Source organism: Clarias gariepinus, chromosome 1 (genome assembly GCF_024256425.1).
Source record: "Clarias gariepinus isolate MV-2021 ecotype Netherlands chromosome 1, CGAR_prim_01v2, whole genome shotgun sequence".
NCBI lineage: Eukaryota > Metazoa > Chordata > Actinopteri > Siluriformes > Clariidae > Clarias > Clarias gariepinus.
Genome location: NC_071100.1, coordinates 34,951,802 through 34,974,605, shown reverse-complemented (window position 1 = coordinate 34,974,605; position 22,804 = coordinate 34,951,802). Strand labels below are relative to the sequence as shown.

The 22,804-nt window shown below is 38.9% G+C and overlaps 3 protein-coding genes across 3 annotated transcripts; 1 reads left to right on the top strand and 2 right to left on the bottom strand.

Annotated features, from left to right (window-relative positions):
- Window positions 1-284: 284 nt before the first annotated feature.
- Window positions 285-5,102, bottom strand: slx1b (SLX1 homolog B, structure-specific endonuclease subunit). Its single transcript, XM_053500342.1, has 5 exons — window positions 4,678-5,102; window positions 3,577-3,628; window positions 2,816-3,136; window positions 778-993; window positions 285-648 (listed from the first exon to the last, which is right to left on the bottom strand). The coding sequence occupies exons 1-5, from the start codon at window positions 4,848-4,850 to the stop codon at window positions 619-621; spliced, it is 792 nt and encodes a 263-aa protein (XP_053356317.1). The 5' UTR covers window positions 4,851-5,102; the 3' UTR covers window positions 285-618.
- A 401-nt stretch (window positions 5,103-5,503) lies between these two features.
- Window positions 5,504-8,179, top strand: zgc:112271 (uncharacterized protein LOC553698 homolog). Its single transcript, XM_053510624.1, has 3 exons — window positions 5,504-5,752; window positions 5,868-5,965; window positions 7,967-8,179. Exons 1-3 carry the CDS (start codon window positions 5,690-5,692, stop codon window positions 8,064-8,066), a joined length of 261 nt encoding a protein of 86 aa, XP_053366599.1. The 5' UTR covers window positions 5,504-5,689; the 3' UTR covers window positions 8,067-8,179.
- Window positions 8,180-16,058: 7,879 nt separating this feature from the next.
- Window positions 16,059-21,162, bottom strand: LOC128542915 (zinc finger protein 70-like). The gene is made up of 3 exons (XM_053513135.1): window positions 20,423-21,162; window positions 18,250-18,600; window positions 16,059-16,895 (listed from the first exon to the last, which is right to left on the bottom strand). Exons 1-3 carry the CDS (start codon window positions 20,940-20,942, stop codon window positions 16,312-16,314), a joined length of 1,455 nt encoding a protein of 484 aa, XP_053369110.1. The 5' UTR covers window positions 20,943-21,162; the 3' UTR covers window positions 16,059-16,311.
- Window positions 21,163-22,804: the final 1,642 nt, after the last annotated feature.

Below are 22,804 nucleotides of genomic sequence, written 5' to 3'. Positions count from 1 at the left end.
GAAAGCAAGCCTACTTATGTCCCAACAGTATTCACTTGTAGTACACAAATGGGACAGTGTCCATGAGACAGTATAACAGCCTGTTTCCATGTAAATGGACAATGAATAATGACCTAATTCAATGCACTTACTACACTGTCCAATGACACACTTTGCTTGGCCATTTGTTCATCACATTTAGAGTGAAACTTTATTCTTACTTAAGCTCACTTTTATTTATCTATTATTATAGTAATTATAAACAAATTCCTGAATTAAAAAAACATACGCCACTAACACGAAAGCAAATGAAACTAATGATGAAAATAAATTAATATATTTAAAACTTAATAAATATTTTCATAGTACAAGATATGGAGATGTCAAAAACATTGCTTACATCAAGATTCATTATGTCATTTAAAAAAACAAAGGCATTATTCATGTCTTAATATTTATATTCAAGGAATGACCCTTCAATGATTAAAAACAATAAACTAATCCTGATACATGTGGATTCAGGACATTAGATGATATACTCATGATAAGCCAAGATCAAATTCATTTAGCCTGAGGTAGCAGTTAAAACCTTTAGTTTTGCCCATTTCTGTTAAAATTAGTCGTCAGCATCAGTATTGTTCAAATCTGCAACTCATCTGCCCAATGATTCTGTGTGAAGAAATGAAGATATGGAGATATCACATCACATGGGTGTGCTACATTAGGCTAAAGCAGATTAAACAAACAAAAGACAAATATAAATACACATCTAAATACAGGTGTTGGGTTATTTTTTACCTGAGAAGAATTTGAAGTAATCTCTTCTAGGTCGCCGTAGCAGCCATTTTTGTGGCGAATCAAACTCCCCCAAAGCAATGAGTGACGGCAGCCTGGGCACTCGCCCTCTACAGGAAGCAGGTGACCCGGGTCGGACTTTAAGAAATGTTTTGCCAAGCAAGTCAGATGACAGACCATCTTACAGGAGGGATGGAAGCAAGACAGTCTATCTGCAGTCTGAGAGTGGGAAAAAAATGCCCCATTATCTGACCAAAAATTTCTTAAAAATTCGGCATATACCAAGAAAGGAATTAAACTGTGCTTTAATGTATATAAGACAATCAAAGGCGTCCTTTTCATTCTTTACAGATTGACATCTATAAAGTGTCCCAAAAGTCTGGATTTTACCTTATTTTTTATTTTAGACCCAAGATTTTATTAAAACTAACCATAGAAGATTGAATAGAACCACTAGACTTTTACCTTGGAGTCAGAAAGTGTATGAGAATTGGCCCAAAATAATTGTTGCACTAAAGGAGGAAATCAAAATCATCTCTGCATGTAACATCTGTTCTGATACATTAAGAAATGTTCAACACCTTTGTTTTCAGTGTATACACAAATGCTTTAAAGTCAGAGGCTTTCAATTTGCACATTTGCTCTAATGTATACTTTTAAACCAATTTTGCCTGTGGATCCAGACTTTTGGGCATATTAAAATTTTTAATTGATATTTTGCTCTACAAATCAAGTCACTCAAAACCAACCCTGGCATGACCCATACATATTAAATACTGTACTTTAATGCGTTCATTTACCAAATGATGTAATTTGGAAAAAGTATACAAATAACCACAACGGGTATATATGCTTTCATCAAGAAATCCAGACTACATTAATTTGCAATTCAGAAATGTCCCTAACCCTACATACACTGAACTAGGGATGGGAATTACCAGTCACCAGCCAATATAAAATTATCATGATAACAAGGTGCTGATTTGATTAATATTGTGTGAGATTTTATAAATATCCTGATTCGCCATTACGTTTTTCCGATTTTAGTACATTGAACATTAAAAACAAGTTGCCACTAAGTTACCTTAGCTTTACTCAACAACTTCACAACTGAATTGAACACAAGCAATTAAATAGAACCCATTCCTTATATTAGTTCTCACTAATTGTAGCATTTAAACAATACAAAATAAGCAGTTAAACTTCAAATACTTCACTTCTACCACACGGGCTACTAATGTGTGAATAGTTAACAGTGCACAACCTATAGTCTTTGGTGGCCTTTGAGGGCCTGTTGAGCAATTGTGAGCATGTACGGCTTCTAACGCATGTGTTTTTTAAACTAATTACAGCACATGATGTTTTGAGACACGTCTAAATGCCATGGGTTTCTGTTGCACCACTCAGAAGCTTGTACACTCAGCACAAAGAATGTCAAGTCCAAGGCTGATTGGTCATGAATGATTAAACTGAAAAACTTCCAATTCCGGTCACCGGTGTAGCTCTACTATAAATGTAATAAATCATTTAAGTCATGTAGAACGTATAGGCAAACAAAAGAATTGCGATTCATAACTGAATCAATTCCCCTCCCCCGTCTCTACACTGAACCCTTCCTGGCATATGGAGAGTCTGTTTTTGAGAATCACTTTTTTAGTATAATTTATAAGTCACATGTTCTATTGAATGTTTTTGTGAAACAATATGAGGCAAAAACTAAAAAAATCATCCTGTAAAAATTTTTTAATCACTCCAATGTATTTGCACTTTTTGTATTCCTGGACTACTGTGTGCAACGCTCTTAAAGAAATAACATTCTGTTCCAATGTGTCTTACGTAATACGTCTCTGTTGTGATGTGTCTTACATAATACGTCTCTATTGTGGTGGGTCTTACATGACCTCTTTCTCAATTTAAAACACATCTGACGAGACTAATCAAATAATTAACAACCCTTCCTCAGGTGAGGACAGGAAGCCCTCCAAGATCATGGATCATGGATTGTTACATAAGTTGCGGGGCGATCAGCGTGGAAAAATACCTGCACAATCCCTCTACACAGCAGACACCGGTCCAGCTGGATCTCCTCTTGTTGCTTGTCTTCTTGCTGTTGTTTCTTTTTAGCTCGTACACAGCCAAAGGTCAGAGGGATGTGCAGAGGCGGTTGCAGCTGTGGCTCAAACTCCAGACGGTATTCCTGCCTCAGCCAGCGCACAGTCAGGGGTAGGCGACTCCATGGCGCCACCCGCAGCATGTTTGAAAGCACACGCCAGTGAAACTGCAGACTGGACTCTTTTCGTGTGCGCCGGGTCACGTGGGAGAGCCGGCGAGAGATATGTGGATGCTGCCACGCCCACTCAAACTGCAGCAAAGGAAAAGACTTAATTAATGTTGTTCGGGCAGGTGCTGTTGGCTAGGGCATGTCAGAGAGTAAGAGACAGATTACCACTTACCTTTGCTAGAGCGTCCCTAATAAAAACGTACAAGCATGCTATGAGAGCACTTCATAATATACAAGAACTAATAGGAAAACTTATATGCACCAAGTTACAGGTGACAGTAGAGCTGTGTATCATGGGTAGACTTATTTCAATTCTATTTTGGGCATTGCTATCTTTTATTTGAATGCACGGTTTGTGCTCTGATGTGTCTTAATCACTTTATCAGTGAATCACCAAGCAAAATGCAGAAGATGCAAGTGGTTTGTATTTCCTGTGAAAGCTGTGGTATAGTTGTTGATTTTAGACCAATTTAACACATCCGCTTTGTGAGATATGTTGTGTGAGGAGGACGCACACCTACCCGTAGAGCAGCAATATCAGACGGAAAGCCATGAATGATTAGCACCATCTCCCTGCAATCATTCACAGAACAACAGCATTTCAGTACATTGAGAATTCTTTAAAATATACTTCAGTTTATTAGATACATCTAGCTCATACCTATATTTATTAGTGATTGTACAGTACACCTAGCATATAAATACAAGCCAAATTCTATCTAATTAGTGGTTCCTTTTCCTTTTATAGATGGGGTAGAAAAGGCTGGTAAACTGTCCATAGTGACCAAATACAGTAATGTAGACATTCTGCAACATCTACACTAGTGACTTCTCAAAAGTAACTCTAGCTCCTTCTGTGCAGACTATACCATACTTTATATGGCTTTCCAGCTCACATCACAGCTGTTGATTATATGAGTCGATTGAGCAGGTCTGGTCGACTCATAACCAGTGTGTACTAGCTGATGGGGCTGCTCCTGTACTGTTGCACAAATCAGATTTCCAACAACCATTTCTCAAACAGAATAGGCTGTTCTTAGACTGTTAAACTTGTTTTGTTTAGTTCCAGCATGGTAAGCTGCTAACTCTACTTTTACTGTTCCACTGTGGGCAGGTGCTAAAATGTCCTGGTTGATGGCTGCGTTGACTTTTGACTTGATAAAACACAGTGGACCCACACCAGCAAATGACATTTGACACCCTTAAACATTACTGACTGTGGAAACTTCACACTTTCTCGAGACTTAAATAAATTTACTTTCATCTGAGAAAAAAAAAAGAACTTTGGACCACTAAGCAACAGTCTTTAGCCCAAGCAAGACGCTTCCGATGTGGTCTATGGTTCAGAAGTGGCTTGATACTAGTAATGCAACAGTCGTAGCCCACTTCCAGATGACATCTATGCATAGTGGCTCTTGATGCATGGACTCCAGCCTCACTCCACTCCTCATGAAGCTCTCTCAAGTTCTACAGTCAGCTTTGCTTGACAATTTGATTAAGGCTGCAGTCATCCCTGCTGCTTGTGCACCTTTTCCTACCACACGTTTCCCTTCTATTCAACTTTTTAGAAAATGCTTCTATACAGCACTAAGTCTTCTCCATGGTGATAAGTTGTTCATTACCAGGGTCCTCTCCCGCTGGTCTTCTTGGCTCCCCCTTTGTGTTTCCCGCCGTTGTGTTGTCCGATCCTCCGCTCAGGGTTTACAGTGAATCCGATGTAAATGCGCCCCTTAAATTTGGGGTTGGTGCAGTACAGCATGTACACCCCATAAAAGCTCTCCACCTCTACAACCATTTTAAACCCCTTACCGGGGCAAATTCGCTATATTAAAATAAACCAGCAAGCCGTGAATGTCACAGGTTTCCACAGCAACATTATAACTTTATCATCGTGACAAGCTGCACTGCGGGACAGCTACAAAATAAAAGTGAATATTATTCATTTAAAGAACCCTTTCTTTGATTTGCTGACGTATAGCTGCAATTACAATTCAAATTAATGAATTTAACGATTCTATTAACTAATATCAGCACTGTTCGCGTTACCACTTCAATAGGAAACAGACATTTAGTTTGAAAACAATTCTTAACCTTATTAGTACATCTCAAATATCGCCTGATAAATATTATACAACAATTACAGGGACTTAAAATATAAAATGCAGAATTTCTGTTTTAACTAAATCACAACCATATTTATAACAAATATTGGTGTAAAAAAACAATTTGTTAAATTTTACTTAATCCAATTCCCCTTATTTATTATTTTTTTATGTCGGGCAAATATGTAGACTCCAATTGCTTTAAAGGACCGCCGGTGTATTTGGTGTTGGAATGAAGCGATCTGATTGGCCCGTGAAAAGCTGAATGGGCGGAGTCCCGTAGTGTTTCAAATCACATTTTAGGTTTATAAAGCTGTATCTTGCAAAGATATCGTTACGTCGTACCCTATGTAGTGCTCTTACACAGGGATCAGAGAGGCGTTTAGAATTCGGCCTACGCTTGTTTTCGAAAGTTTCACACTCGCCTGCGTTTGATCCTGCCCCCTTTACTCAACCTTTAGTGAAGCGGAAGCCTTGTTCTTTTTAATATATTCAATTTCCCCTTTAATTTCAGACTCTATTTTAAGAAGACATGGCAATTACCACGGATTATATTCGAGAAAAGCTGATAGCAGAAATTGGTGCAGTACACGTGGTATGTTTTGTTCAGCTGAGAGATGGTAGAGGGATAGTCACTATCACTGCAGCAATGATGTAGCACTGCACGTGCAGGGGTCCTGTGTGTTTAAATGACCTGGGTTCTGTTTCAGGAAGTCGAAGACACTTCTCCCAATAGATGTGCTACGAGTTTTAAGGTGCTTGTAGTGTCACCCCAGTTTGAAGGAAAGCCACTGTTGCAGAGACACAGGTAAAACATGCATGCTGCTGGGAACTTTCTTTTTTTTGCCTTTTAAATATAACAAAAGGCACAGGAGAATAATTAAGTGTGTGTAAAATACTTCACCACAGAGTACTTAATTGATCTGTTTTAATTATTGTCTCTACACAAATGAAACACAGTTAGCATGGTGGCTTAGTGGTTAGCACTGTTACCTTGCACTTCCAGGGTCCGGGTTCGATTCATCTGTGTGTATGGAGTTTACATGTTCTCCCTGTGCTTGGTGGGTTTCCTCCGGGTACTCTGGTTTCCTCCCTCAATCCAGATGCACAATGCAGATAAGGCTAATCCATGTTCCCAGGTTGCCCATAGTGTGTGAATGAATGAACTTGAACATATCTTACATTTGTTCAAAACATATCTCATTACATATACTGAGCTGTTGAGGTTTAAGGGCTTTCCTCAAGGTCCCAACAGTGGCAACTTAGTGGTGCTATGGTCAGTAGTTCTAAGCCACAGCTACCTCTTCCCCTTACATCTTACATTTATTCCATAAAAACAAGTAAGCAATTGCATAACTTTAATTAAGCAATATTACACAAGAGGAAGTGCTGTATTTCTGGATATAGCACGGCTGTGACGCAGATGTAGGCACCAGGGAGCAGGGGTGAAAGTAGTTTTAAATTACCATCGGTGAGGAGAATAAAACATGAAGGCAAGGGACAGTCCTGGAAAACATTTTATAATGTTTACTTGTTTCTCTTTAGAATATTAGCTCTGTTAAGTTATGGGTTCTCAAATAGTGTTAAATTCTAGTGCTTTATGTGGGATATACAATCCATTGTCACACACACCAAATAAGGACCTTGATCAGGGGGTGGAAAGTGATTTGGGATTCAGTCCTTGTAGCCATATACTGTATACAAGAGCACGGATGGTTCAGATGCAATTTAGAATGACATAAAAGCAATTAATAAGGTTTTTAAAGTTAATACTTTTTTTTTTTTTAAAGATGACATAACATTTTCTTGCTGAAAGTGCTCCTGTGACTACCTTAAAATGTGATTTTCATCAGGTGCCTGCTCTCTCAGACACATACTACATGTTAAAATGTACAGACATTTGTACATTACTCCATACATGCGGAACGCTGAGGGATACCGTCCATTATCACTACACATAAAAAGCCTATAGCTGTCAGGGGTAGCTCTGTGGTTAAGGCATTGGACTATGGTTCGGGAAGTCTCTGCGGCCTAGTTGGCCCTGTTGGGCCCTTGAGCAACGCTCTTAACCCTCAACTGCTCACATGTATAATAAAATACAAATGTACAGTAAGTCGCTCTGGATAAGGGCGTCTGCCAAATGCCTAAATGTAAAAGCCTCTTGTGCAATCAAAGCGCTCGGCTGAAACCAGCTGCTGTACAATAAAATTTAATTTGTGATCATTGTAAACAAAAAATTGTTGAAGAAATCCGGATGTTCGTTTATATTTAGATTCCTAATTAGTAAACCACAGGGACCTGTGGAAGAGAAAATCTTCCTAAGGAAGGAACTCTGAGACTCAAAAGAAAACGTCTCCCAGGTGACACCAGGAAGGGATAATAACTCTTTACTCCTCCACAAATCCAAAGTCAAACAGTACTAAGTGTTTCAAAAGGATGTTTAGTCTAAGCAGCACAGTCTTTATGATTACAGCTGCAGATATTACATACTACTCTACAGGATGTAGCTTAGATCCACTGATTCGGGAGTAAACTGTTTTTGAGTAGTGCAAACCTGCAAAGTATCCATGTGGGACCCTCTACAGAAACAGGAAGTGAGTCACAGAACCATACTATTATAATAGCCATTCACTTTCTCAGCTCATTAATAGCAGATTACGCAAGGATAATGATGTTACGGCCTAAAATCTTCTTTAGAGATCCTTAGGTGCTCATTAAGTCTGTATTACATCCTACTGTATGGAGTTATTTATTAATGAATGGTTTAAATGACCCATGCACATGTTATTTTTGTATCCTGTATTTCTAGACTGGTGAACGCTTGTCTTGCTACTGAGCTGAAGGAGATACATGCATTTGAGCAGAAGACCTTAACACCGGAACAGTGGGAAAAGCAGAAACAGCAATGATGTCCTGTAGATACATATCCAGTGTTTGGCACCTCCAATACTAACGTTTGATTGATGTTTGCTTTATATAAGTATATAAGTAACAAGAAATAAATCTCAACTTACCATTTTAATTGCCATTATTAATTCATTATTTTAATTAATTTTCTGTACCCACTTTATCCTGGTGAATCTGGAGTCTAGTCTAACCTCTCACCCAGTCTGGGATGCTTGTATACTGCCGGGCACCATGCACATGCACACACATTTACACACTTATACACACCTAGGGAAAGCTTCACTAGAGTTACTGTTTTTGGAGTTTACCTGCCCAAGACGAACAAAACCACAGGAAAATTCCCAGAGTATGGATTATGGCTCTGGTTAGACAGCAATTTTATTTGTATAGCGCTTTTAACAATTGACATTGTCGCAAAGCAGCTTTACAGAATCAAAATAATTATTTAAGTTTGTATGAGATGTGAACGTGTACTGTATAAATCAAAATGATAAGCCTGTCCGTGATGAGCAAGCTGAGGATGATGGCGACAGTGGCAAGGAAAAACTCCCTGAGATGGTAATAGGAAGAAACCTTGAGAGAAACCAGAATTAACAGGAAACCCATCCTCATTTGGGTGAACGGATAGCAAGGATTGATCGGCATCATACTGTGTGAGACTGGAAGTTCAGTATAACAGTAGATGCATTTAAGTTAAAATTGAGTCCAGTTCGTTATTGAGGCTCAGGTAGACTGTAGGAAACTCCAGTCCTGAACTATCGAGCGACTGAAGTCACAATCAGTAAACAGCTGTCTGCTTATATAAGCCGAGGACAGGACTGTTTTCGTGGAAAAGTGGAATCGTCACCAGTCACCACACATATCCCAGACAGACCACATGGGGCATCCATGCGACGAGGACACCAGAAGGAGTCAGACAGCTCCAGGGGGCAGAGGGGGTCTGGATGATGGGCAGCTCCAGAGCAACACGTGTAGCTTGACAGAGAGACAAGTAGAGGGAAAGAGAGAGAGAAGAGGATAGAGCAGAAGAGAAGGGGTTAGGCAGTTAAGTATGGTCACAGTCAAACAATGTATAATGTGAATGTATATTTTATGCAGAGTACAAGTAGGGACTCAGCAGGACTAACTAAAACAGCATAACTAAAAGCGAGAGCCATCGTTTGTTGGTGTGACATGAGAGAAATGTGTCTGATGGAAGAGATATCCAGTGCATCAGGGGATTACAGTTACTGCTTTTACAGTATAAATCATAAAAACGCAACCACCGTCTGATTGTATTTTACTCTAGAGATGACTGATGACATATGCGACATGCACCGAAGGTTTTGTGGTTTTCTTTCTGTCACTCATGAAAGGCAGTTTGCAGTATTGTATTTCAAAAATAATTAAATAAATTAAATTGGAACGGCTAGATGAAGTCTGAAGCATTGTTTTTAATGATTGTTAATATTCACATTTGACCCACATTCAGCATCTAAGTCTTAATAAGCAAGGCCCTGTTGAGTGTGTTTCACTGATGAGAAAGATAAAATGAAGCAAGAGCAATGCATTAAAGAGTTTGTCTTTCGGTGTCACACATTGTCCTCACGTCACGCAAATGTGGTGCATTCACAGTGAGTTTCCGTTTAAGTGTTAGTGTGTTTTGATCTGGCAGAGAATCGTTTATAGATGCAAGCCAAATTGCAATTGCAGTCAACACATTCTCATCAACCACCCTTCTAGGGAATCTACAGTACATATGCCTCATTGATTGTGTTTAAGGCAGATCCGTTTACGCTGAAATAAAGAAAGTGGTCAGATCAATTGCATTACATGTTAAAATGTGCTGCATAATGAACCAGTGTAGCCAAAATAATTTTTTGAGATGGAGGTAAGCCCGGATGCACCTCACTCCCCATAATGGAGCTATTTTCCATTAGTTATTCAGGCAGTTTGTGTCGCAGCAGCATTTACACCCAACACAACCCATCATAATTGGGAAGTCACACAACAGTTATTGATTATGGTTGCGTTCAGTTTCATTAGAATATAAGTAAAGAGACTCAATCTTTTGTGGTTTCGTACACATTCTCATTTTGCACCAGTGTCTAAATGGATTCAATTGCTGGACTGTCACAATGAGTCAAATGCCTCTTAATGACCTCACAGCATGAGAGAAAAGGAGAGTTGGGTTATTTGCAAAGTGTGTATATGAAAGAGTATGTGTCAACTGATAACACTTTAATGAGTCATGAAGTCTGTTCATGTGGAAAATCACATCTAGAGGGTGAAGGACAGGAGACAGATTAACTGTTTCTCTCCGTCTCTCTCTCTCTCTCTCTCATTCTGTGGTGTGTATGTCCAGCTGTCATTCCCTCATTACAAAAATAATACGCAAACAACATATAAAACTATTTGTCTATTAATGTCTTGAAAAACTCAATCTAAATTATTCTACACTTTCCCAAGAGTCACTGTATGGAAAAAAAATAATTATTTACCTCAAAATATCTGGAAATAAATATACCGCATCTTGGAACACATCTCATGAAATTTGCTTAATGTTCATTTTGCCCTCAAGCTCGATCATTAAAAAGACATAAAAGCATTGTGGTGAGCAGCAGAGTACTTTTCATTTATAATCCATTAACACAACCTTCATCAGCATTGCCTCATCCATAAATTGTTAAAAAACCATCAATCATAAAAAAATAAATGCAATTTCAGATATGACTTTGGCTGGTCTAATATTACATGCAACTATAGATGTGGGTTCTACTTTTAATGACACAAACATCATAAACTGGATTCCCTAAACATGAAATAATAGTCCTTAATCATGATGTGTCATTCCTCGTATCCATCCATTATCAGTACCGCTTATCCTGTGTTGGGTCACGGGGGGCCCGTAGCCTATCCATGGACCTTGGGGCACAAGGTGGGCTGCCCTCTGGATTTGGTGCTAGCTTATTGCCGGGCACAAGCACATACACACCCCATGGGCAATGTGAAATCAATTAATGTATTTGGACTATAGGGGGAACTGGAGTAGGGAACCCACCAAGTACAGGCAAAACATGTACGTATACTAAACCAGGGGTTAGATTCAAACCCTCAGGTCTGGAGGTGCAAGACAACAGGGCTAACCACTAGCTTCACTGTGACGCCTAGGCTGCTCACATTTGACTTCATATTTGTTGATGCTTCAAATGGATACGGGATCCATCTCAACCATCACTCAAGAAAAGGTGATACAAGCTCTAAAAGGGGCAAAGAAGAATTACAAATGCAGCAGATAATTGTGTATGCAAATATCATAATTGACATAAAAAAATAAGTGGACAAAGTAAATGGCCCTTACAGGAAAGAAAATCACTTCACATGTCAATTTTATGCATCTGGATTTCAGTTGCTCCATACATTATACATGACATCTGTTTTCCATGTACTGCAAGTGCTTTTTATTTCATGGACACATTTTTATAAGATTATACATAATTTTTACTATTCTGCCAAAATATATTTCTTCTGGTTCTTCTTCAAATGATTTGTCACGGGTATAGCATTTATTATCACAAAAATGAATTCATTCATATTTTTACCTCTGAGGTTTAATATTTTAAATGTGTTTTTTCCTTACATCAATTCATTTGTTTGTCTCATATACTGTCAGGTGATTATTCAACATGTTTAGAGCAAAATAGTGAAGTTCACTTTTAACAACTTTTTTCGCAATCACATATTATTGAAACAAAGAGAGGAAATGTATCTGATTTTTCTTTATTAAAAGAATGTTTTCCAGCATTTAAGAATGATAAATTATGTTTTTTTTAAATAGTGGCTTAATAACTGACCTGTTCTTCCGCTAACCTGTTCACAGCTGAGGTTCATAGAGAGAGAGAGAGAGAGTAAATCAGAAAGGATCAGAAACATTCTGTTTATTAGGAAAAAAAACCCTATAATATAATTATTTTAAATCCTTTGCTGTCTAGCCCTTATGGAGAGCTCTTTTTTTGGTCAGGTAGCCAATAAGATGTCTAAGCAAAAGTCATGTGGTCATAATAACAACTTTCACTACATACTACAGTATGAACATCAGCATAGTGCAGTTACTGCACAAAACATATTATTAGACATGTACAGTACTGTGCAACAGTCTTAGGTGCATGCAAATAACTAATAAGTTTCTACATTTAAAACATACTGCAAAAAGCAGTTAGCAATAATTAATGAAACAAAGTCAATAATTGGTGTGATGACCCAATTGCTTAATTTATAGTCTCAGGTACAATTGCAGGTGCAGTTTTATCAGGAAATTGAACATCCTGCAGAACCAGCTACAGTTCTTCTGAGGACTTTGTCGCACGTACTTCTTTTTTCAAGCATGCAAAACCCAGAAGCTTTTTTTTTTTTTTTTTTGCATAATATGCTATTTTCTTTTCTGATCTACAGATATATTCCTGTAAGATTACTTTTCTTTGCTGGAAGCTGGAATACTAATGTTTGGAAATCAGAAATGTGTTTTTGTACTGACTCAATAATAAAGTCATAAAATAAACAAAGTTGGTACCAAAAAAAGGTTTTATCCTAAGATTTTTGCACAGTATTGTATATAATTAGCTGCACTAAGCATATGAATTACCCCCCAAAACACCAGAGTGCTAGTTGCTATAGCTGTTACTCATGCAGTGCCACACTTATAGGGTGGTTCATGTGTGAATTAATTACATGTGCTATATTGCATCACTCATTCCTGAATTATTCATGACTTTCACACAGTAGAACCTCAGAGATGTAGATAAAAGCTGTAGAACGAGTGCACACAGATGTGTGTGTTGGGGGTGTCGTTTGCTATTAAACTCTTGAGCTTAGTACCAGCTGTTCTTATGTGTCTGTTTCAGCAGGGGGTAATTTTCTCACTTTAACGCTACACAGAGAATAGACTGCCAAATACTGCTGCAGCTCATCCACATTGTCTGTCTCTACAAAAAAGTCTATCTATCCATCAATTCATCCATCATAAAGTAACATTTGTATAATCCAGGAGTCATCTACTGGTGCACATTGGTGTGACATTATCACATCTACTAATAGACCCACATTTGCCATATTCGCCCAACAACTATCCAATTAAATAAAATATAAATGTATGAAATAAAAATATAAATCTGATCTTTGATTTTATTAAAATGTAAATAAAACCCCACCAAGACTTAACCTGCATGATGTAATTTCACAGATCAGCCATACCGTTAAACCCACCTGCCTTCTATTATGTAGGTCTCCCTTGTGCCCGATCAAAAGCTCAATCAAAAGGCATGGACTCAACAAGGCCTCTGAAGTTGTGCAGTTGTGTCTGGCACCCGAGGCTCTAGCAGCAGACCTTCAAGTTTTGGAAGTTATGTGTTGGGACGTCCATGGATCTGACTTTTGTCTAGCACATCCTACAGATGCTAGATCAGATTGAGATCTGGGGATTTATAAGATATAAATCAACACCTTAATCCATTTCTTATGTTTTTTAAACTGTACAAAGTTTTCAGTGTCTCAGGGCACATTATCCTGCTGAAAAACGTTGCTGCCATCAAGGAATGCCATAAAGAGGTGTTCTTGGTCTTGGTCTATGATCAGGTAGACCAAGACCAAGTACACCAAGTAGGTAGGTGGTAACTGCCAGGAAGTTTCCCAACGTTCCCAAAGTTTTTCTGCTGGGTTGCCTTCTTCCCATAGTGCATCCTGGTGTTGTCTTTTCAAACACGCCCCAGGCCATCCACAAAACGTGAAACATGACTCATCAAACTGACTTTTTACTTGCTCTCTAATATACTGTATTCCAAACCTCTTGACAGGTTCTACTGTTATCAATGTTTTTCTTATGTCGACCATCATTGCTTTTAATCACATGTACATTTTATATTCTGTTTGGATTAAAATAATCAAAATTTTATGTTAAACATTTTCAAATAAACACCAGCTAACAGATCTCTTTCTGGTTACTCATAATTAACGGCTTAGATAATAGAAGGCCTTCCCTCTGACGAGACACTGCTTTTGCACACAGTCAGGGTGTGGCACCAAAAGATCATCTGCCCATGCAAGATTACTAGTTAAGCATACAGTTATTAGACATTAACTTTTGTTTCATTAAACTTCAGTCATTTAAAACAGCAGATTTAAATTCTGTCTAGAATGAATCACAATTAGAGAGAGATTGAGTCAGTACATTAATTAAGCTGAGTAACTGACTTTGTCTTATTGTGCAATTAAAGATATTTTGACAAACAAGTTATTACTTGAATTGTTGCTATATAAAAAAAAAATTCCAACATTAAAAAATTTTCTTATCTAAAAAATTACAGATTTTAAATATGCTATGATCATTTACTCCATAAATGCACGGTTATCTGATAACATCACGTTTAAATCACCTTTGCAATAAACATTGCTAGAATTTTCCTCAGCTTTTGGTTAATTAAAATTTCTTTATAGAAACTTATCACAGAAGAATGCTACACAAAACAATATGAAATGTGGCACAGTGTGTAATTTCTGCTCACACAGAAAAAAAAACTCAGTATTGGGAATGTGCCATAAATTAGGCTAGTTATAAACATTAATATAATATTCCATACAGTGTGATCCTCTTACATTAATGTGTCTTCTTTAAATTTTTTGACAACATAGTCTGAAGATGTTTTTAAAAAAAAAAAAAAAAAAAATGCAATTATTTGTCACATGTACTTTACAGAAAGGTTCTTGAGCAAGAGTTAAGAGGCAAAGGTAAATGATATTTCAATAAAAGGCCCAAACCTGTTCAATGCCACTGTGTCAGTGTAGGAGAGAAAGAACGTCTCAGTGGACACTGAGCAAAATTCCTTCCAACCTTAAATTTAACCTGTATATAATCACCTACTGGGAAAAAAAGCCAAACTAGCTTCTCAGTCAAGAAACATTTTTAAAGTGTGTTTTAAAATTTATTGAACAAAAGTTCATGTTATATATCAATAATATCAATGCCCTGTGTTTGCACATTTTACTGCTATTATTCAAGTCAAGTCAATTCAATTCAATTTTATTCATACACTGTATATAAAACACTTTATACATTGGTCATCATCGCAAACAGCTTTACAGAATCAAACTAATTATGTAAATAAGTTTGAAAAATGTGAGGAGATATGTATAAATTAGAATTATATCAGATGAGTCCCTGATGAGCAAACCGAGGTCGACGGTGGCCAGGAAAAACCCTGAGAGGACAATAGGAAGAAACCTTGAGACGAACCAAAATCAACAGGCAACCCATCCTTATTTGGGTGACATCAAAAGATATAGCAAATTATTACCTGCAGGTGATTAGACTCAATTATTAAAAAAAAAAAAAAAAAAGGAGAAAATTAGAGGAACCGAAGGCAGGGAAACAAACGGAAAGCTTACAAATATGCTTAAAAGATAAAATGTTATAAATTTGGTTTTCTATTTGAATAAATCTACATTTTCCAAACACATCACGATTAAACTACTTGTTATTATGACTACATAAGTTTTATATAAATGCCATAAGGCATAATGGAAAGTATTGACACTGGCCTTTTTTATCTTAATAAGGCTATGTTTGCCTCATCATGTGTTTTAATGAAGCGTCCCTACAAAACTCAGTTGTCATATCCGACTACTTCTTTCACTTTGCGCTGTTCTTTTTCCTCATTGCAAACAAATAAGTTTTTTTCTTAGAGCTCAGGTGAACATGAACAGTCATATAAACACTAAAAACTGGATTGTTAGTGGTTTGGGTTCAGTATGGAATACAGGACAAAATTTCAATGTAAACTGCTGGAAAAACAATTCAGCAAGCAAAGCTAATCAAAGCAACTCATTCAAGTTAAACACACACAGATGTTGTACAAAAGTCCAAAAATTGAGTGCACTCATGTGACTTTCCAAAACAGCTGTCTCTAAAACACACAATTGTTAACACCTTTCAATATGGAAAGACTCACACAGATGCCATTACACACGACAGTTACAATGGAACAAATATTCTACTTAACTTTCTACAAACAGCGCTCGCAATTCTCAATACTTAAACATGGTTCAGCAAATCTTTAGTCTGAGGACACTTCCCTAAAAAAAGCTTTAAAAAAAAAGTATTATGTTGACATATGGTCATGAAGGTGGTTTTAATCATCGAGATCCTGATTTGAGGTCATACTGGCCAGCTCTAAATCACAAGAATTTAAAATAACCCCCCAAAAAAATAAAAATAATTTAAACACAATTCAGAACCATGTGTCTTTCTGTGGTGTGAGATTTCTGGTGGAAGCGGAGGCCGCCGCAGTTCCGGAAACGTTTCCCACACTGCCCGCACACGTACGGCTTTTCACCTGTGTGGATACGGAAATGCCGTGTGAGTGCCCCTGAGTGGCGAAACCGTACCCCGCATACAGAACATGAGTACGGACGTTCTCCGGTGTGTATGCGCAAATGCGTCTTTAAGTTCTCCATGCGGTTAAAGTCCCGGCCACATTCGCTGCAGTGATATGGGCTACAACCTGGAGGAAACAACTGCTGTTTGACTGGTCTCCCTGCATTTCCTGCTTTAGCCGGGCTAGCTGCCCTCACTCTGTGCCGATGACTATGATGTCTGCGCAGATCGCTCGCCCGGCTAAACGAATGGCCGCAGATTTTACACTGGTGAATCCTGGTCGGGATGTTCGCCCTCATCTGGACATCGTCGTTTGGAGGAGCCGGATGGACAAGATGAGTTCTGGCTACTGATTGGTATAGAGAATCGAAGGAGACTGAAAAGCCTGGATTACCACCAACAGGGGCAGAGATCATGTCTGGAACATCTAAAAAACAAAACAAAACATGATTTCAGTTCATATATGGTATCACATCATGTCATATATAAAAATTCGTTAAGTATAATGAGAGAATTTGAGAAAGCCTGATTTATGCTTCTGTTCCAAACCAAGTTATGCCATAGGTCTCCCATAGCCTCGTGACCCTACGTTGTAGCCTGATGTGCAACTCCCCAGACACACACTGTGACGACAAGGACTGCAACAACCGTGACTGGTCCACCTGTTAGCATTGCATTTCCGGGTCTCTTCTGCTACACCTCCATTTTTAAATTGAGTTGAGCGTCATATTGACTATCTTCTCTGACGTCTTCTCTCGTTTCTGCATTGCACTAATTTTAGTAAAAGGAACTGTTGTTCCACATCTGTTCGCTCCAACTCCAACAACCACATACCCTGTTTCATTTGCCATTGTTTGTAGGACACCAAAAAACTACAACCTCAACAGAGAGTGGCAAAGAGGCTCAACACAGTGGTATAGAAACCCCACCACCAACAAGTAGTTCAGCAGTGTAATCGCAGGACAATACTGAAACACCAGCACACAAGTAAAGACTCACATATGTCCATGCTAGGGATCTGTACTCCATATCTAGTTGACACAGAAGACACATAAATCAAGTTTTACATAACTTAGTAAAACCTAGTGGTGTCCACCTTACTGAAGAGATGCTGCTGAGAAAACCACTCTGCCAGTGCATAGGTTTCATTTTTAGAGAAGGACTTTAGCAAACTTGCCTCCCCTGACCACCAGCACCCTATGGTTTGGCTCTGAATCATCTCTGAACAAGATCTGCATTAACACCTCTCACCTCTATGCAAAGTCTTACTGACACATTTAGCTTGCAGGTTTTGCAATAATTCACACATCTAGCCCCCTGTATCATGGCAATCTTGTGATGTCACAGGTGTGAATGCACACAGCATAATAATAGATGGGATTTTCCACTCTTGAATAAAACTGATAAAGCTGCTCTGATGACTGGTAGTAACAGCAAAGTTGTGAGGTTTTTTTTTCTTTTCTTTTTTTCAATTAAAGCTTCCTGACAGTACTCTTTTACGGTGTCTATAATCATAAGATCATTGATAAACGTATATTTTCAATATAAAAACAAAAAAACATGTTTTTGTTATGAAAAATAGCGTTATGATAACTTTGCACTTTTAATGCAGCACACCAAACCAAAGTAGTGCGAGATAACCTGAGACCGGAAAACCCCACATATACATTTTGTTATGCTGAAAGAATTTTAATTCCTAAAAACACTATACACACAAAAACTAAACTGAAACGATTCCCTAAATGATTCAAGAACACCAAAGCCAGACAACAAGCATTTACCAAGACTACAGCTGGGTCCGGCATTCTCATTTTGGTCACTCTCTGGCGCCTCAGGATCAGGCCTCCAGTCCGCCAACAGTTTAGACTGAACCAGAGAAAGTCTGTCTGGCTCAAACTCTTCATCATGTTCTGAGCTAAAGCTGCAGCTTGGCCCAATGTCATCGTCTTCGTCCAGATTGTTCTCATCCTCCCCTTCATCTTCTCCTGAACAATGACCCAGCTGTGGTTCGAGGTTCTCCTCTTTCTTGCAGACTGGCTGTTCAGCAGATTGTGGATTGTGGTCACCGTGTATATCTTGGCCGTGCTGTGCCATCTGTTGATTTTCTGGAATAAGAGATTCATGTGGTGGGACTGTAAAGGCAAAACAAAAGTGGGCTTGATTATTGAACCCATTACAGCAAAACAAACACTCCATATACTGTACATTATAACATGACAAACATACAGTATCAGTCTAATGTTAGGACTCACCATGAATAATAATAATAATAATAATAATAATAATAATTTTTATTTATATAGCGCCTTTCCAGAGCTCAAAGACACTTTACAACGAGTGAAAACAAAAAAAAGATAATACAAACAGACATTGAAGAACTGAAGTAGAAATTAAGTCAACAAACAGACAAAAAAAAAGGACAGGCATGCAGATGACAGGTGGATTCAGGTGTAACATTCGGAAAACAAGTGAGTTTTGAGTAAAGATTTAAATACTAGAGAGTAGAGAGTTCCAAAGTTTAGGTGCAATAACACTAAATGATCTGCCGCCTATTAAAGAGAGGCGGTACCGAGGGACAGCAAAAAAGCCTGAATCAGAGGAACGTAGTGAACGAGTCGGAATGTAGAGGGCAAGCAGATTGAAGAGATAAGTGGGAGCTAAGCCATTTATAGATTTAAAAACAAGGAGAAGAATTTTAAATTTGATACGATACCATGGTCTTTCAAGTCAAGTCAAACTTCGGACTGGTACTATAGACTGTTTACAAGGTCAGACCTTAAATGGTAACACTTTTAAAAACAGAAAACATGGTTTCTCACAGAAGACTGAAAACTAAAGGCAAATCTTATGTAAAATCTTGCTGTAAAATAAATGCCTACATAATAAATTAAATCTACATCTACAAGGCCTTTCCTGGGGAGGAGGAGGGGGGTGTTTGGACTAATTGGTGGATCAGCAGGTCCCATAGTTGCTTTGCATATCCAGGGTTGTTTTAGGCTGACTGGCATTTTTAAATTGCATCTTGTCCGGGGTATTTCTGAGAATAGACGCTCTACAGCGGGCATCACTAAATGGTAGACTGAGTAACAGTTCTATCTGGACCCTGATGCTTTTCTGGATAATAGGAATAATTAATATACCAGTAATCTAGTGCTTTTTCCATTGAGGTAGGCACAGCTATGAGCGTCACGCAACAGAGCCGATCAACAGGAGTTTACCATGTAGAGAGAAACAGACGTGAAGACACAAACAAAACCGCGACCCAGCATGGCTTACTCCAAGGAAAGGAAAGTACAGTAGACTATGAAAACTGAACCTTCAAAGATGAATGGACAGATCAATATATGTTCATTTTTCCTGTGGGAAGTTTAAAGCCAGTATGTTCTGAAACCGTGGCGCTAAAAAAAAAGCAACATGAAGAGCCACTATGTGAGACACACTGCTCATTTAAGTCATCACATTCGCAGCAGTCTGAGGTGAAGGCGTGTAATGAAACCCAAACTTGAGAGCCCGATGTGAAAGAGCAACCAGAGTCTTTTCACATTAATTTAATGTCCAGCAGTGTGCAAATGAAAATTGAATTTAAAGGGAGTTGTTTGTATTGCATACAAATACAAGGAAATATACAAGGCCATTAAAGTTCACATGTTTATTGTAGTTATTGACAATTACTGACAAATATTATATGGAAATGTTTAATTGCTTGTTTTTACAGACTCACAATGGTTGCGTCTATAATTCAGATCTCAGGCCAAAGAAAAATTTATTAAACAGAACTTATTGCATTTTAATTCAGGGCCCCTGGAATACGAGGATAAGCATGTGGAAAAACTAATGAATAAATGAAGACCTTGTACTAGGGTTGAAACTAACACCCTGTGGTATCCACGTGGTCATACCTTGATGCCTTTGGGCTAACTGATTGGTTAGTTAATTGGTTAATTGATTGATTACCTGGCTTCTGATCACGGCACTGCACTGATAAGGATGCTGAGCCCAAGTCACGTGACCGAACGCTTCCATCCTCGCGGATCTCACAGAAGGACTCGTCCTGTCTCTCGGATCCGCCGTCATACCGGCTCATCTTGTCGCTCTCCTGAGGCGTCGGTGTGTCTGCTCTCACCGCGGTCCGGTTCTCACACTTGGTCTGGCTTTCGTGTCGCTGAGAGAACTCATCCTCATCATCCTCATCCTCATCCTTATCCTCGTGATCATTCCTGGCTTTCCGCACGGTGTCCAGCTCGCGCTCGGCGGACTGCAGCCGCGTCTTGAGGAAGGTGTTCTCCCTCAGCGTCTCCTGCATCTGATCGCGCACATCACCCAGCGCCTGGCTCACCAACTTACTGACCTCCACCACCGCGATCTCCACCGCCACCTCGAAGGCTCGGTGGATGGTCGCAGCGAGCTCGTCCTGGAAAGAAAGCGACACCTCGCCGCTCACGGCCAGCGCCGACGAGGAGCGACGCGTCTGCATCTTCAGCTCGAGCAACACACGCGAGTGCGTCCGACACACTGATGCCTCGATCACAGCTCCGCCACTGACGCCTCGTTCCGGGATGAAAAGTCATGAACAGCTAGACATCGCTTGTCCCATCAGTGTACATAGTGTGAAGTCAGTCACACACTGGCCTAGCGCGGAGATGCGTTTCAAAATAAAAGTCCACCATGCGTTAAAGCAATAAAAGGCACCCAGGACTGTTTAAATGCACTCCAGGGTTGTTGTTGTTGTTGTTGTTGTTGTTTTTTACTGTGCAAATACCGACAAGCTTGGAAACGGTTTCCTTCATTTTTATTGATTATGTCCTAAAAGCATTATTTGATAGAGACATTTGTCCATCAGAATATGCTACCTTAAATTTTACAATATGTACACTATATGTATTGGGCCAAACCTGCAATGACATTGTATCCAAATACACATACTGCAATATCACAATATTTTGCTTTCAGGTGCTGTAAAACATTCGTGAGGTCAGGCACGTATGTTGGACGAGAAGGCCTGGCTCACAATCTCCAGTTCCATTTCATTCCAAAGGTGGTCAGGGCTCTGTCTTAGGGCCAGTCAAGTTCTTCCACATCAAACTCATCAAACCATGTCTTTTTAGTCCTTGCTTTGTGCACTTGGGCACAGTCATGTTCGAATAGAAAAGGGCCTTCCCAGACTGTTGCCACAACGGTTGGAAGCATAGCGTTGTCCAATAAGTCTTGGTATGCTGAAGCATTAAGATTGCCTTTTACTGGTGATAAGGGACCTGATTGAAACACCTGAATTCAATAATGAACAGATTTGGACAAATATTGTACTTGTCCATGTAGTGTATATGTTCCAATAATCTATCAAACATGCTCCACTTACTGGTATAGTACTTTTAACCCTATAGGATTTAGCATTTTTTAACAGGGTAGCATGAATTGATAGACTCTCATGCCACAGTAGCATTTTTTGACAAGGCAGCATAATTTGCCAGAACACCAGAACACTGGCGCAGTTTTTAATTTAACAAACACTTAAACACCTCACTAAACCTGGAAACTTAGTTGAATCAGCTGAGTTTGAGCAGAAAATAAGTTTCCAGACTGTGCTGGAAATATTTAAACAGCCCTGCTATAGACTCTTTTTAAGAAATCTATTTTTTTTGTGACCGCCTTCTCCATTAGGGTCATTGTGTCCACTGTTTACAGACACACATTCATACTCATTTACACCTAGAGGCAATTTTCGGTTTTGGAAGATAGAAGGAAACCAGATAATCTGGAGGAAACAAACGCAGTTATGAGGATAATGTGCATAAAAACTAGAGGTTTAGTGATGGTGAGATCTGAACTTATGGTCTTCATTAAACCATTTAGTCTAAGACATTACTGCTCATTGTGTGATCTGTTCATTTGTACAGGTCACAGGGCAGAAAAAGGAAACAAACTTTGAATTCTCTTTTGTTGCAGAATTGAATGCGACAGCACTGTGTCAAAACCTGTGTTCTTACAATGACACCAGAGCCTGCCAGAGCAAAGCTGTGTTCTTCCTCATGGGAATGCTCTCTTAATAGTGGCTGGAGGATCTCAGTGGTTACAGTGTTGGACTACTCATCAGAAGGTCCCAAGTTCAAACCCCACTGCCACTAAGCTGTGGCATGACACTGTTGGGCCCATGAACATGGCCTTTAATCCTCAACTGCTTATATTTGTAATGAGAAGAGAAGTTGTTCTGGATAATGCCATAAATGCAAATAACTGCCATTTCCCTGACAATTTCCCTGGTACTCTCACGTAGTGGGAGGTGGCTAGGCGTTTTGTATATAGTAACATTCATAACTGCTTAATTTATGAATGCTGCAG